The sequence below is a fragment of the Sceloporus occidentalis genome, unplaced genomic scaffold (genome assembly GCF_023333645.1).
Source record: "Sceloporus occidentalis isolate IW3139 unplaced genomic scaffold, rSceOcc1.0.p SCAF_14, whole genome shotgun sequence".
NCBI classification, from domain to species: Eukaryota; Metazoa; Chordata; class Lepidosauria; order Squamata; family Phrynosomatidae; genus Sceloporus; species Sceloporus occidentalis.
The window spans coordinates 12,597,407-12,611,504 of NW_028316994.1; the positions used below are offsets into that span (position 1 = coordinate 12,597,407).

Sequence of the window (14,098 nt, forward strand, 5' to 3'; positions counted from 1 at the left end):
CAACTGTTTGGGACTTCAGTTGTTGGTCCTGACTGTTGACCAAGCTGGCTGGAGCACCTAGAAGTTGAAGTCCAATACCCCTGGAGGAACAAAGTATGGATATCATTATCTTTTATGTTCATACATATTATTATGTACAGTATAAATGATATATTGTGCATGGGATCCAAAATACATTGAGTGCTTCATTGAATGATCTGGCCTACATAGGCTTTTATTGACCATTTTTATCCCATGCTGAGTTTTGGAACTTTCTTCAATTGTGAGCCAAAATTTAGCCATGCTGGATTTGGACGTTATGATATTTAATAAGTGAGGAGGCCCTATTGTGTGTCCCACCACTTTAGGAGGCTAGGTACACATGACAGGGCTTTATTTCTTTGTGGAGGCCCCTTAGTTTTACCTAGGAAGACAGAGTGGCTCCATCACTTTTGACATGGCCTTCAATCTGTAAAATCACTACTAGCTGCTCTTTCTGTTTCCACCAGATGTGGTTTTAAAACTATTTTTAACTAAATTGCAAAATTACTTAGTTTTCTTATTTATCTATTTAATGTTTTAATTCCCCACCTTCTACACTTATTGGGAAACCATTCATTTATAGCAACCCTAAGGCAAACCTATCATGTTTTTTTCTGAGTCTGGAAGTGTATGATTTGCTCGGGGAATGACTAAGGAATGAAAAGAATATTTTTATTTATTTATTTATTTATTTATTTAATATGTCAGCTTTATCCCAAATTGGACCCAAGGCAGCTCACAAAAGTTATTTTAAAAACAATGCAACTTTACTTTACAAAAGAATTTGAAACGTCATATCAATAAAATGGTTAAAAATGCAAAATCATTAAAACTTGTTATGCTAAAATTATAAACCCTTCCCTGGGTAGAATTACATATTCAAAGCCTGCATGTAAAGAAAAGTTTTTGCCTGTCGGCAAAAGGTTAACAAAACAGAATAGGATAGAATAGAATGAAATGGAAAGAAAAGGAAAGGAAAGTTAATAGATAGAAAGAAAAGTGAAGGCCACCAGCACAAAACTTGTTCTCCCACTCATTAATATCAGAGAGAGAAACTGCTGAGATGTGAAAAACATGTTTCCTTTCTTTTTCTTGCATCTCAACATTCCAGAGTAGATAATTTTCTCACCTGCATTTATCCAGATAAATATAATCACTGTTACCCTTCCCCCCCCCAATACACCCCTAGAGAGTTCTAGCGGCTGTGAACTTTGATGTCATATCTATAATTAATCTCATCTGTACCATTCATCACTTGGACTATAGATGCAGACTTTCTTCTGTCAGTCCAATTCCTGCTTCTTCACACCTCACCATTCTGACTTTGCATCTTCGGAGGTTCTGAGGTCTAGCAATCAGGTTTTGCTTGATAGAGGGATTAGAATGACAATATGGAAAGGGTTTAGTTACATAAATTTAATACTGTCTTGGAAGATCATGGTATTTGCTGGCTTGGTGTTACTATCCCAAGTGGTCGGCAAGAATCCTAGTGTGCAGTGTTCCGTGAGAGAACCCTCTGCTATACAACATCAATATTATCAATCAGGGGAGGTCATCATTGCTGCGATTATGTCTCAGGTGTACATCTTTTCAAATACAATAACGTTTGAAATACATCCATCTCAAGAACTATCTGATGTTCCTCTGTAAGTAGCTGAGTTTTTCATTATATTATACCTTTGTAATGAATGCATTTTTCATTCAACCTAATTATGCACGATTACGAGAATGTAAATGAGTCTGAGCATAACTTAGTTGATAATTTCTACATGATTTAAATTAAATCTTGTTGATTTCAATGACAACCAAGCTTTGATATCTTGGTATGGATCCTCCTCTTTCTAATTTGTTTTCTTCTCCCCCTCCTTTTTTATTTAATTTTATTTATTTATTTTTGGTTTTTGTCTTTTGCTTTTCATTTAGCCTTTTCCCATTCCCATTTTCATCTCCAGTAAACCTAATATTTATTGAATGGTGATTTAGTTTGGATATCCCAAATCAGTTTCTATGAACAGTGCCTGTTATTGTGTTAGTCCCTGAATACGCTATAAGTGTATCATTTTTCCCACCGTAATTGTATGTAGGGAGGGTTCACATGCTCTTTTGCCTCTGACTACGTTAACTGGAGTGGGGGGTTATAAAAAGTGTTATAACTCATGTTATGTTGGGCTGTATTTGCAGTACTGGACCACAAAATCCAATACATCAAAGGTTAAATGTTCTCATTCCTGTAATAAATCGAGTCTAGCTATTCATTTCCAGGTTTTTCAGTGTTGTGTGTTAAGTGTGCATATTTCAGAATGGCTAATTAAGGATTTCTCTTCTGAACAACTCAGTCTGCTGTAATATGACCTATTATATTATCAATTATTGTTTGTAATAAAGTTACTTGGATATGTTATATTGGGTCAAGATATAGGAAATCAGGGGATGGCTCTCAACTCTGAACCAGGACAGACCTGCATCGTTTGCACTATGCATACTCTTCTTTAATTCTAGAATATATAACACTCTGTTGGGAGAATATAAACACTCTAAAGCATAGCACTTTCTTAGCCATTTGAAATATAGTGGGCCCTTGGTACCTGCTGGGGTTTGGTTCCAGGACTCCCGTGGATACCAAAATCTAAGGATGTTCAAGTCCCATTAAATACAATGGCATAGTGAAATGGTGTCCCCTATGTAAAATGGCAAAATCAAGGTTTGCTTTTGAAATGTATACTATTTTTGAATATTTTTCTACCATGGATGGTCAAATCCGAGCATTAAAAAATCCCTGGATACAGAGAACAGATTTTATAACTAAAGATTGGATGTAAAAATAGCATTCATTTGGATGAAACTTCAATGGATTTGGCCCCAAGTAAATTGTGAGGTTTGACAGATGTCCCCAAACACCTTTTATTCTAGAATCTTGTAGCAGAATAATAATAATAATAATAATAATAATAATAATAATAATAATAGAATAACAGAATTTAAGGGATGCTGATGTATCAGTATCCACAGCCATGCTGGAAGGCAGGAATTTTCAAGCTTGAGTTCGTGAGATTTCTATGTGTCAGTGTTTTCACACACTTCCATGGACTGCAGCCACTCTCTCTCTCTCTCTCTCTCTCTCACACACACACACACACACACACACACTCTCTCTCTCTCTCTCTCTCTCTCTCTCTCAGGTTGAGTATCCTTTATCCTTTGTCTGAAATCTAAAAAACTCTTTACAACCACAAATGTTTTCATGGGTGGCTGAGATAGTGACACCTTCCCTTTCTGATGTCGACAAATTTTGTTTCATGCACAAAATTATTTTAAAATCTTGTATAGAATTACTTTCAGGCTACATGTAAAAGCTGTATATGAAAAATAAATGAATTTTGTCTTTAGACTTTGGTCCAATCTCCAAGATATCTCATTATGTATGTATATGTAAATACAGATATATCAAAATAAATCCAAAAGCTAAATCCAAGCATTTGGATAAGGGAGATTCTATCTATCTATCTATCTATCTATCTATCTATCTATCTATCTATCTATCGGAGCCAATGGGGACTATGGACTATGACTCTGAAGACCAGGATTCAGATTCTGACAGCCATGGAAATTTATTGGGTGACCTTGGGCAAGTCACATTCTCTGAACCTCATAGATTGGCAACCCACTACTGAAGAAACTTGTCAAGGGAACCCTATCCAAAGGTTCACCTTAGGATTGCCATAAGTCAAAAACAAAGAGACACACCTCTCTATATATATTCCTTTCTCCCTCTCTTTCTCTCTCTTTCCTTCTCCTTTGCTTCAGAGACAGACAGATGGACACAGAGTGAATGAGAATTGCTTTTAATTGAACTGGAGCTTCTGATTTGAAGAAGATAAATAATTACATAGCATAGAAGATAAACATACATGGTAAATATTGCTCCTTACAGGGTGATGACACAACTCTACCAGCACATCATGGCCTTGGTGTTTGCTGTAAAGGAGACCAATGAAAACCAGCAACTCTTGCCCAATGTCACCCTGGGTTTCCACATCTATAACAACCAGTTCAGTGAACGTGGGGCCCATCTTGCTACAATGGAACTTTTGTTTAGACGGCACAAAGTCACTGTCAATTACAAATGTGATGCTGAGAATCTTCCAGTAGCAGTAATTGCTGGACCCAACACTGAGTTTTGCCTCCATATGGCGACCATCTTGTCTATATACAAGATGTCACAAGTAAGATGTATGTACAATGTATGAGGGGTTAAAACATGCCATTAAGGCCTGCAACTTGTAAGGTTCCAGGTTCACAATGGGAAAACTTGTTGTAGTTATGTAAAGCATACTTGAATGGCAGGTTTTGGTCTAGCACATGTTACAGACATGTTAGATTGCTCCATACTGGAGGCTGCTTCCCCCCACCCTTCAAATTTCAGAAATCCCACATATAACAAGTGGGTAATGCCTAAAGATCCTAAAAGTGCTATATCTGGTCTGATCTTGGAAGCTGTAGCATTAGAATTACTTTGCATTGATGGAAATAAAAAAATACCCCATCATCTTAATGCAATATTTGATTAGGAACTCTTCATTCAGGTTTCCTTGATATTCAGGTCTGACGTCCCTTTATTATTTTTTTATTTATTTATTTAGATCATTTTCGGATCTTCACCTTTGTTGGATAATCATGCCCAAAGTCTTTTCTTCCAGCGTATCTTCCCAAATAGGGATTATCATTATGAGGGGATTCTCCAGTTACTTTTGTATTTCAGATGGATATGGATTGGGGTGGTTTCTCTGCATAATGATATTGGAGAGAGATTTGTACAAAATGTTCTTCCCATATTTGCTCAGAAAGGTATTTGTATTAATTTCATCACAAGAATGCCTGACATTACATTTTCTAATGAATTCAGTCAACTGATGGAAAAAAGTTCTGAAACAATCAGAGTTGTTATGGGAAGTACTGCCAATGTGTTGGTTATACATGGTGAAATTCATACTATTCTGGCAATAAGAATGATGCAAAGCATTGGAGAAGAAGGGGATTCACTATTGCAAACCAGCACAAAAGTGTGGATTATGACTGCTCAGATGGAGTTCACATCCTTTTCTTTACAAAGAAACTGGAGGATAGATTTCCTTCATGGGGCTATATCCTTTGCAATTCATTCAAAGGACCCTTTGGGATTCAAAAGCTTTCTTCAGACAAGAAACCCGGTCACAGAAAAAGAAGACAAGTTTCTGGGGGCTTTCTGGGAAGATGCATTTAATTGTATTGTGCCTGATCGTTCATTAGACATGAAACATGGGATATTCTGCACTGGGAAGGAAAAGCTAGAGACTCTTCCTGTGTCTGTTTTTGAAATGACAGTGACCGGGCATAGCTATACCATCTACAATGCTGTCTATGCAGTGGTGCATGCTTTGCAAGCCATATATTCATCCAAATCTAAACATAAAACAGTGGTGGATGGTGCAAGAGGGAAACATTGGAATAAACACCCATGGCAGGTAATATGATTAATGCAGAAGAGTTTACTGTATGCACAGTTACAACAATTGGGTCTATACTATTCATCTGGTGTCTAGGGCTGCATCTGCACTGCAGACATAATGCAGTTTGACACTACTGTAACCCTCCATGGCCCCATACTATGGAATCCTGGAATTTGTAGTCTGCTGGTGTGCCAGATCTTTCCGACAGAGAAAACTAACTGTGTCACAAAACTTCAAATCGCTGAATTCTATAATATTGAGCCATGGCAGTACCTTGCCAAAGCTAGCTGCTGTGTGCACATTCACACAGTACCCAGTTTCACGTTGCTACCACAACTGCTTGTTCTCTCCCTCCATTCCTCTCGAAAGGTGGTGTTTGGCAATGCAGAACATGGATCACTCAAGTGCTCTCATTGGGGGTAAAAGAGTGATAAGAAATGATGCCCAAGTGCTATGCTTCCATTCTTAAACCAGGAGGATTGTAATTGGAAAGCAGGCTGGTCTTGTTGTGGGATTCTTAAAAGCCAGGACTTCTCTCACTAAGTCCACTGGCTTGACAGAGCAGATAGACAACAGGAGTCAGAAGGCTGAGAATCCAAAACTGTTTATTTGCTAGCAAAGTCCCCAGGGGAAATCAAGTTCCAAAGAACTGAGGCCCTGAATCAAAGAAAATGGCTGTTCATATAGGAATTCAAACAAAGAGGTCCCTAACAATACACTCTATTGGCTGATTCAAAGTGCAAACGTACAAAACTTTTTTACAATCAGGACACAGAATTTTGAACATATTAAAATACATTTTTAGGCCCACTTGGAATATTCCATCACTCTTTATCACTTGTGTGTTATTTCCTTCATCCAAGGATGCTGTTCCTAATTGTTTTGGCTTTCAAAGCAAACTAGATGCCTTGATGGTTGCAAAGGTCAACTTGTTCTATAAACATTTTACTGCAAATCTTATTCAGCATTTTCTCTCTCTCACATACACAACCTTGACTCCTGAAAGCTCATTTCTATATCCATAGTGCAACCATTTCTATAAAGCTATAGTGGGGATATTAATCATTAAAAATCCATCCATCTCAGTGTGATGATATTATTTGCTTCTATGCTACATAGCTAAGCTATATTTAAACTTATGCAACATAGACAGTGATGGCGAATCACAGCCATTATGAATCAGTGTGAAACATTATCACTTTGAGATACATTTTCATCTCTTTATGCACTTCTCCATTAATTCCTACCCTCATTCAGCTCCACCAGTTTCTGAGAGGCGTTTCATTTAACAATAGTGCTGGGGAACAGGTTTCCTTTGACCAAAATGGGGACTTACTGATGGGATTTGATATTCTCAACTGGGTCACATTCCCAAATCAGTCTTTTGTTAGAAGAAAAGTTGGTGAAATGGAACCTCAGGCTCCCATGGACAAGAAGTTCACCATTCAAGGTGATGCCATTGTGTGGCCCAGCAGCTACAATCAGGTCAGTTCAACTTCATTGTGAATCCAGGTATTTCTCCCATGATCAAGGGAGAAGAATTTTGGCCATTGCACTGACAAAAGAGTTATTGGGCAGTGACAAAGGTAGAATGTCCTTATTAGTAATGTGAGAAGGGTGGCAGTTATGACAAAATTATAAGTTAATATTAGCCAAGATCCTGCACTGCATATGAGGGCTTTTCATTTGTATACAAAGGCTGAAGATCCTCCAGACAAAAGGCTGAACTGTTGATTTAAAAAATCCCTACATAATTATATTGATATTAAAAGTAAACTTATTTACAAAGAAACAATTTCAATCCAGTATTCAACAACATGTAGCAATGCCTATTCTCCTTCACAGCTTAATGCCAACATTCACGCCTCCACATTCAACCATTTCATTGGTGTAGCAGCCAGTAGTCATGGCCAAGTGGTTAAGTGGTTAAATGCTTCTGTATAATCCTGCCAATTATACACAAGCATAAATAAATAAATTGTGACAGCCATCATGGTATAGTGGTTTGAGTGTTGGAGTCACACTCCAGAGACCAAAGTGCGATAATCTAATCAATCTTTTAAAAAAGTTATCATATTTTCAAATGAAAACCCACTGGGTGACTTTGAATGTCAAAATGCTTTATTTAGTTGCAACTATATAAGTTGAAAAATGTAAAGTTTTGTTTAAATTACAGTAGATCAATAGGGATAGAGGGACATGAGATGAATGTACAATATACGGAAAGTCCACCATCTTCCAGCTGGCTATTCCTCTGTTTTGAACTCTCTTGCAAGCTTTGGCCATACTTAGTTTCTCTTTACAAAGATTGGCCACTTCATAGACCAAAGTTCTTACTCCAGATTGATTGGTGGCTATGGCATAAATCCCATGTCTGAAAATAAGACTAGAAACAAGCTATCTCTAAGTGCATATTTCTTTAGTTGAGTCAATAGGATTCAGATTTCTAGAAGACTTCTCCCTCTTTTTCTTTAAATGGACAGACACTACCCCTCTCTCAGTGTAATGATAAATGTCAGATGGGCTTTAGTAAAAGAAAGAAAGAAGGGAAGCCGTTTTGTTGCTATGATTGCATTCCATGCCCAGAGGGGAAGATCTCAAACCAAACAGGTAAGAAACATACTATTCTGAATTTATCAGCTGTATCAGGCACCATATGAACATCTCAAAAACTTGATTCAATAATAATAATAATAATAATAATAATAATAATAGTGTCAATTTTTTGAAAATTGACTGATAAGAAAATGCTCTCAAGTGATTACCAGTAAGATATATCTGATCTTGGGAATTACAACTGGTGTCATGACTGTGTGGGGAGGTAGCAGATTAAACCCCAGCATAGGCCCGGTACATACTGCCAAGAAGTGGCGTCCAGGCAGCGATTGCACAATCCCTAACCCTAGCACATCACAGCGGCGGCATAATGGCAGCCTGCTGTCCATACGGGGGCCATCATTGTGATGTAAGCAATGTGCAGCATATAGACAGCATATAGAATGGTGCACTCGTAACGTCCATGCAGTGTCTGAAGAAGAACCCAGTTTTTCTGGGTTCTTTGGGGAAGAGGGACACTGCACAGTTTGGCTGCTGCAGCATCCCTCTGGATGAAAATTGGCCACCTCCAGCCCACCCTTTCTGGGTGGTTTGTTTCTCGCCATAGTCACTGGTTTTTGAAGTCTTATCTTGCTAAGTACACTTTAGAAGTATGTGGGGAGGGAAACAGGAGAAAGTAGCCCCTGCCAGTTATGTCCAGGTATGTTCTCAGTGCAACAACATTAACTCAGGCTATTTTCACTGTGGAATAAAATCTGGCAAGAAATGGACAGGTAAACTGTGACCTTATTGTTCCTCTTAGCCAGAGTATCCGTCTGACAAGGCTGACAGAATTCCAGATTCTAGCACTGTGCAAGTGTTTTAACATCTATACTGGCTAGTGGTTTATTTGTAGAGCTGCTTCAATGTGCTGGTTTTAACCTTTAGACTCTAAAATGACTTTGCAGTAGCTTACCCAAAGTGTCTAGAGTCATACTAATGTACCTGAAAATTTCCCAAACATCATACATGGTTGGACTTCAACTTCCAAACATTACTGCCAGTTTCTTGACCTTTTCCATGGAATATTTGTGGAGTGAGTGTGTGTGTGTGTGTGAGAGAGAGAGAGAGAGAGAGAGAAAGAGAGAGAGAGAAATGCCATCCACAGAGAAGCTCATCTCATACCTACATTATGGCATTTCATTTCCTTTTTATTCTCCCATCGTATTGCTTACAGTACTCTCCATTTTCCCCACCCATTTCCAACTTTATCATCAGTTTTACAGAGCTTTCATAATTTTGTCTCCCTATCCCTGGTTTTATCTTCTATAGATGTATCTTGTGCCTAATGACTGGGATTTTATATTTTATTCTTCAATGTCCTTGAAACTAATGCAAAAACATTTGTTAGTAGAGGATCTAGAAAGTTAAATAAGTAAATAAATGACCTCCTTCTTTGCCACATCAGGAAGTGAATACTTCTTATACTATGGAGGTAAATTTTCTTTCTTCACATGGGATCAGGATCTGCAATACCTGGGGAGTAAAATTATATGTTTCTTTTCAAAATATGATACTTAAAAAAATAAAACTTTAGTTTTCAAGGTTTGATACCACTTTAAGTGCCACTTTAAGTTCTGTAGCTCCATCTCATGGAATCCTAGGTCTTTAGCCTTCTCTGACAAAGAGATCTGGTGCCTCCAAAAGTACAAGTCACAGGATTCTGTTGGCTGAAGCCATGGCAGTTAAACTGGCATCAATTGACATTACTTATACAGTGTAGACATACCATGAGCATTTAATTTTCAGATAAAAAGGTTTCTTTTGTTTTTCAGACATGGATGACTGTTTTGAGTGCCCTGGACATCAATATACAAATGAGGAAAAGGATGAATGCCTCCAAAAAGGAAGCACTTTCTTATCTTTTGGAGAAACTTTAGGGATCATTTTGTCCACTTTTGCTCTCAATTTTTCTTTCCTCACAGTCATAATTCTTGGGATCTTCATAAAGTACAAGGACACTCCCATTGTCAAAGCCAACAACAAGAACCTCACCTATATTCTCCTGATCTCCCTCCTAATGTCCTTCCTTTGCGCTTTGCTATTCATTGGCCAGCCTGGAAAAATCACATGCCTCCTTCAACAAACTGCTTTTGGCATGATCTTCTCTGTGGCACTTTCTTGCATATTGGCCAAAACCATCACAGTCATTCTCGCATTCACAGCCACCAAACCAGGATCCAGGATAAGGAAATGGATGGGGAAAAGACTGGCATCCTCCATTGTTCTTTGTTGCTCCCTTATTCAAGCTGTTATCACTGCTGTATGGCTGACAACGTCTCCTCCGTTCCCAGACTTTGACATGAACTCAGTGACTGAAGAAATCATACACAAGTGTCATGAAGGCTCAAGTGCTATGTTTTACTCTGCCTTAGGTTTCATGGGTTTCCTGGCCATGGTCAGCTTAACGGTGGCCTTCTTAGCCAGGAAGTTACCGGACAGTTTTAACAAAGCCAAGTTTATTACCTTCAGCATGTTGGTCTTTTGCAGTGTTTGGCTGTGCTTCATCCCAACGTACCTGAGTTCTAAGGGGAAAAACATGCTGGCTGTGGAGATTTTCTCTATCTTGGCTTCCAGCTTTGGCTTACTCATCTGTATCTTTTCACCAAAATGCTACATTATTTTGCTGAAGCCTGAGTTGAATAACAAGGAGCAGCTAATAAAAAGAAAGAACTAATTTGTTATTTGTTATGTGCCTTCAATCCCCCCCCCCCAAATTATCAGCTTCTGAATTATCGACCCTACTGAAGTGAGTCACTGGAACGATTGGTTTTTAATTTGAAGTTTAAAAAGGCCCTGCCTATAACCCGCTAACTGGTTTGCATGATTCCTTTCTCTGTGCTGATGTTTTGCTGATATAAAGGGCAATGACAAATATTAATTCAGAAGAGAGTAAAAGATTCTTCTCCCGGGAATTACCATAGGGACATAATCTAGCCCAAGGACATTCAAACTGAAATGGAAACCCAATTCACATTCTAGAACTGATCTCCATGATTACTGTATTTGTAAAATAATAATAATAAGTAAACTCAACTTTTTGAAGTAAGTAGTTGAAAAAAGCAATGTATTTTAGCCCAGGTCTCCTTTCAATGTTGGATTGCCTGAATGATCAATGGTGTCTTGGGGTTCCCTTATTAATGGGACAGTTATTTCAATCCTGATTTTAGTATGAACTTTGAAGTAACTAGCCAATGTGTGTAATTGTTTAAGTGCTGGATTCAGTGTTGGACCTTAGCTAACTCTTTTGGCATTCAGAATAAAATCTAGACCAGATTGGTCACTCTCGATTACATGGAAGTCACCATCAACCACTTGTGGGGCTGATGATGGGCCATGATGATTTTCCACACAGATTGTAATATATTGTAATATACTGTGGACCAAACTTAACTGGGTAACAGTCAGAGAGCTTGAGGAAAAACAGTCTCCATACTGTTAAGATAACATTAGATCCATTATAGTGTAGTGGTTTGAATGTTGCAATAGTACTCCAGGAGTCTGCGGTTCAAATACCCACTCGGACATGGAAAACCACTAGATGATTTTGGGAAAGACGTATTCTCAGCCTCAGAGAAGACAATGGTAACCGCCACCTACCCACCTTTAACAAATCTTATTATTATTATTATTATTATTATTAACCTTTATTTATGAAGCGCTGTAAATTTACACAGCGCTGTACATGCAATCTTTTTAGTTAGACGGTTCCCTGCCCTCGGGCTTACAATCTAAAAAGACATGACACAGAAGGAGAAGGGAGTGATGGAGGGAAAGGTTAAGAGGTCCAGCAGTTCCTCTCTACCTCCAAGGCCTGGACCAAGGCAGATGGACTGGAAGGAGGGCTTGGCTTCAAAATGGAAGGTTAATCTTCATCCAGGGAAAATACATACTCTCAAGTAGGATAATACATATACAATACATAGCAATACAGGAAATGGTTCGATAAACAGGCAACAAAAGAACATCAGATAGTAAGTGACAATTATGCAATGCCTGGGAAGGCTTCTCTGAACAGGATGGTTTTCAACTCCATTTTGAAGCTAGTTAAAGAAGTGATGGCTCTTGCTTGTGGGGGAAGAAGGTTCCAGGAGTGAGGGGCAGCAAGTGAAAAGGGGCGAATCCGGGATGGGGCAGAGGAAATCCTGGGCTGAGACAGTAGGCCTTGACTACCAGAACGGAGGGCCCGAGTGGGAAGGTGAGGAGAAAGAAGGTCAGATAAGTAAGGAGGGGCCAGTCCATGGAGGGCTTTGAATGTCGACAGCAGGAGCTTATACTGAATGCGGAAAGGGAGAGGGAGCCAGTGAAGGGATGCCAACACAGGAGAGATGTGGTCAGCGCGGTGGGTGGAAGTGATAATGCGTGCAGCTGAATGCTGGACAGAGATTAAAGGACGGAGGTGAGAAAGAGGAAGCCCAGCCAGGAGGACGTTACAGTAATCCAGTCGTGAGACCACTAGGGCATGGACCAGGATCTTGTCAGTAGAGGCAGAGAAATATGGTCGGATTTTGGCAATATTGTGTGTTATCCCTTCCTCCCTGCAACATTAGCTATCCAAATACACCAAATGAACTACAGTAGACCCTTGTTATACGCTGGGGTTTGGTTCCATGATCCCCCATGGATAACAAAATCTGTGTATGCTCAAGTCCTATTAAATATAATGACATAGCAAAATGGTGTCCCTTATAAACAATGAAAAATCAAGGTTTGATATTTGAAATTTACACTTTTTTAAAAATATTTTCAAGCCATAGATGCTTGAATCTGTGTATAAAAAATCCGTGTATAAGAAGGGCCAACTGTATTATACTGAGCAAGTTTTTGGAGAAACTTGATGTGATCAGAAGGATCCATGCCCATTGCACAGGGCTAAGAATTCATCTACACTGTATAAATAATACAATTTGACACCACTTCACATTCTGTAGCTCTATTTTATGAAATACTGGCATTTGTGGGTTTTACCAAATCTTTGGCCTTTCTGCCAAAGAGTGCTGGTGCCTCACCAAAATACCAATCCCAGGATTATGTAGGAAAGAACCATTGTCATGGACTGCCCTGGGCCTGACTTAGAGGCACAGTCAGAAGACTCAGAACTTTATCGCATGGGGCTTAAACCGTTCCCCAGCGCATTCTAACGGGGGCAGCGGGGGCGTGCACGGAACGCGATGGGCACCGGATGGGGCCCAGAACGTGACTTTACCACATGGGGGAACGTGCGTTCCCATCGCGGCCCAATTCGGTTCCAGAGGGCGCCATTTCTGGGAACTGTTTTAAAGCATCCCCAGAAATGGCGCCCTCTGGAACCGAATTGGGCCGCGATGGGAACGCATGGCGGCGGCATTCCCCCATGTGGTAAAGTCGCGTTCTGGGCCCCATCCGGTGCCCATCGCGTTCTGTGCACGCCCCTGCCGTCCCCGTTAGAACGCGCTGGGGAACGGTTTAAGCCCCATGCAATAAAGTTCTCAGACTCAGAAGAAATGGAGGAGGCTGAGAAAGAGGCAGATCAGCAGTCCCAGAGGAGGCTCAGGAAGGTGCAGAGGGAGAAACAGGTTCTATGGACTCTAGGCTGCAAGTGCTAGGACCTGTGGAGCAAAGACAAGTCAAGGAGTCTTTGAGGCATTCTTCCAGGCTACAAGCCAAGATGAGAACTAATAGGTTTCAGCTGAGAGAAGCAGAGGTCTTTTAAAAGACCTCCAGCTGCAGACATTCTTTGCAGCCAACAATTAGTCTTGCAGCCTTGTTGTTTCTGTGTTCCTTGCTTTTTGATCTATGATTCTGGTTATCTGATTCCTGGACTTGCCTTGTTACTATGCTCTTGCCTCTGCCCTTTGTAACTTGTGACTGACTGGTATTGTGTGACCTTTGGACTGGACTCTGGACTATTCCTCAGTATATTCCCCTGCTGTACTGCCCTAAGTAGAGGTAAGCAGGACAGCCATGATAATTAAGGTGGTGTCAAACTGCATTATTTATGCAGTGTAGATGCACCC

The 14,098-nt window shown here is 39.7% G+C and overlaps 1 protein-coding gene across 1 annotated transcript; it reads left to right on the plus strand.

Moving 5' to 3' along the window:
- Positions 1–9,877: 9,877 nt before the first annotated feature.
- LOC149304018 (vomeronasal type-2 receptor 26-like) lies at positions 9,878–10,779 on the plus strand. The gene has a single exon (XM_089480514.1). The coding sequence runs from the start codon at positions 9,880–9,882 to the stop codon at positions 10,777–10,779; it is 900 nt and encodes a 299-aa protein (XP_089336640.1). The 5' UTR covers positions 9,878–9,879.
- Positions 10,780–14,098: the final 3,319 nt, after the last annotated feature.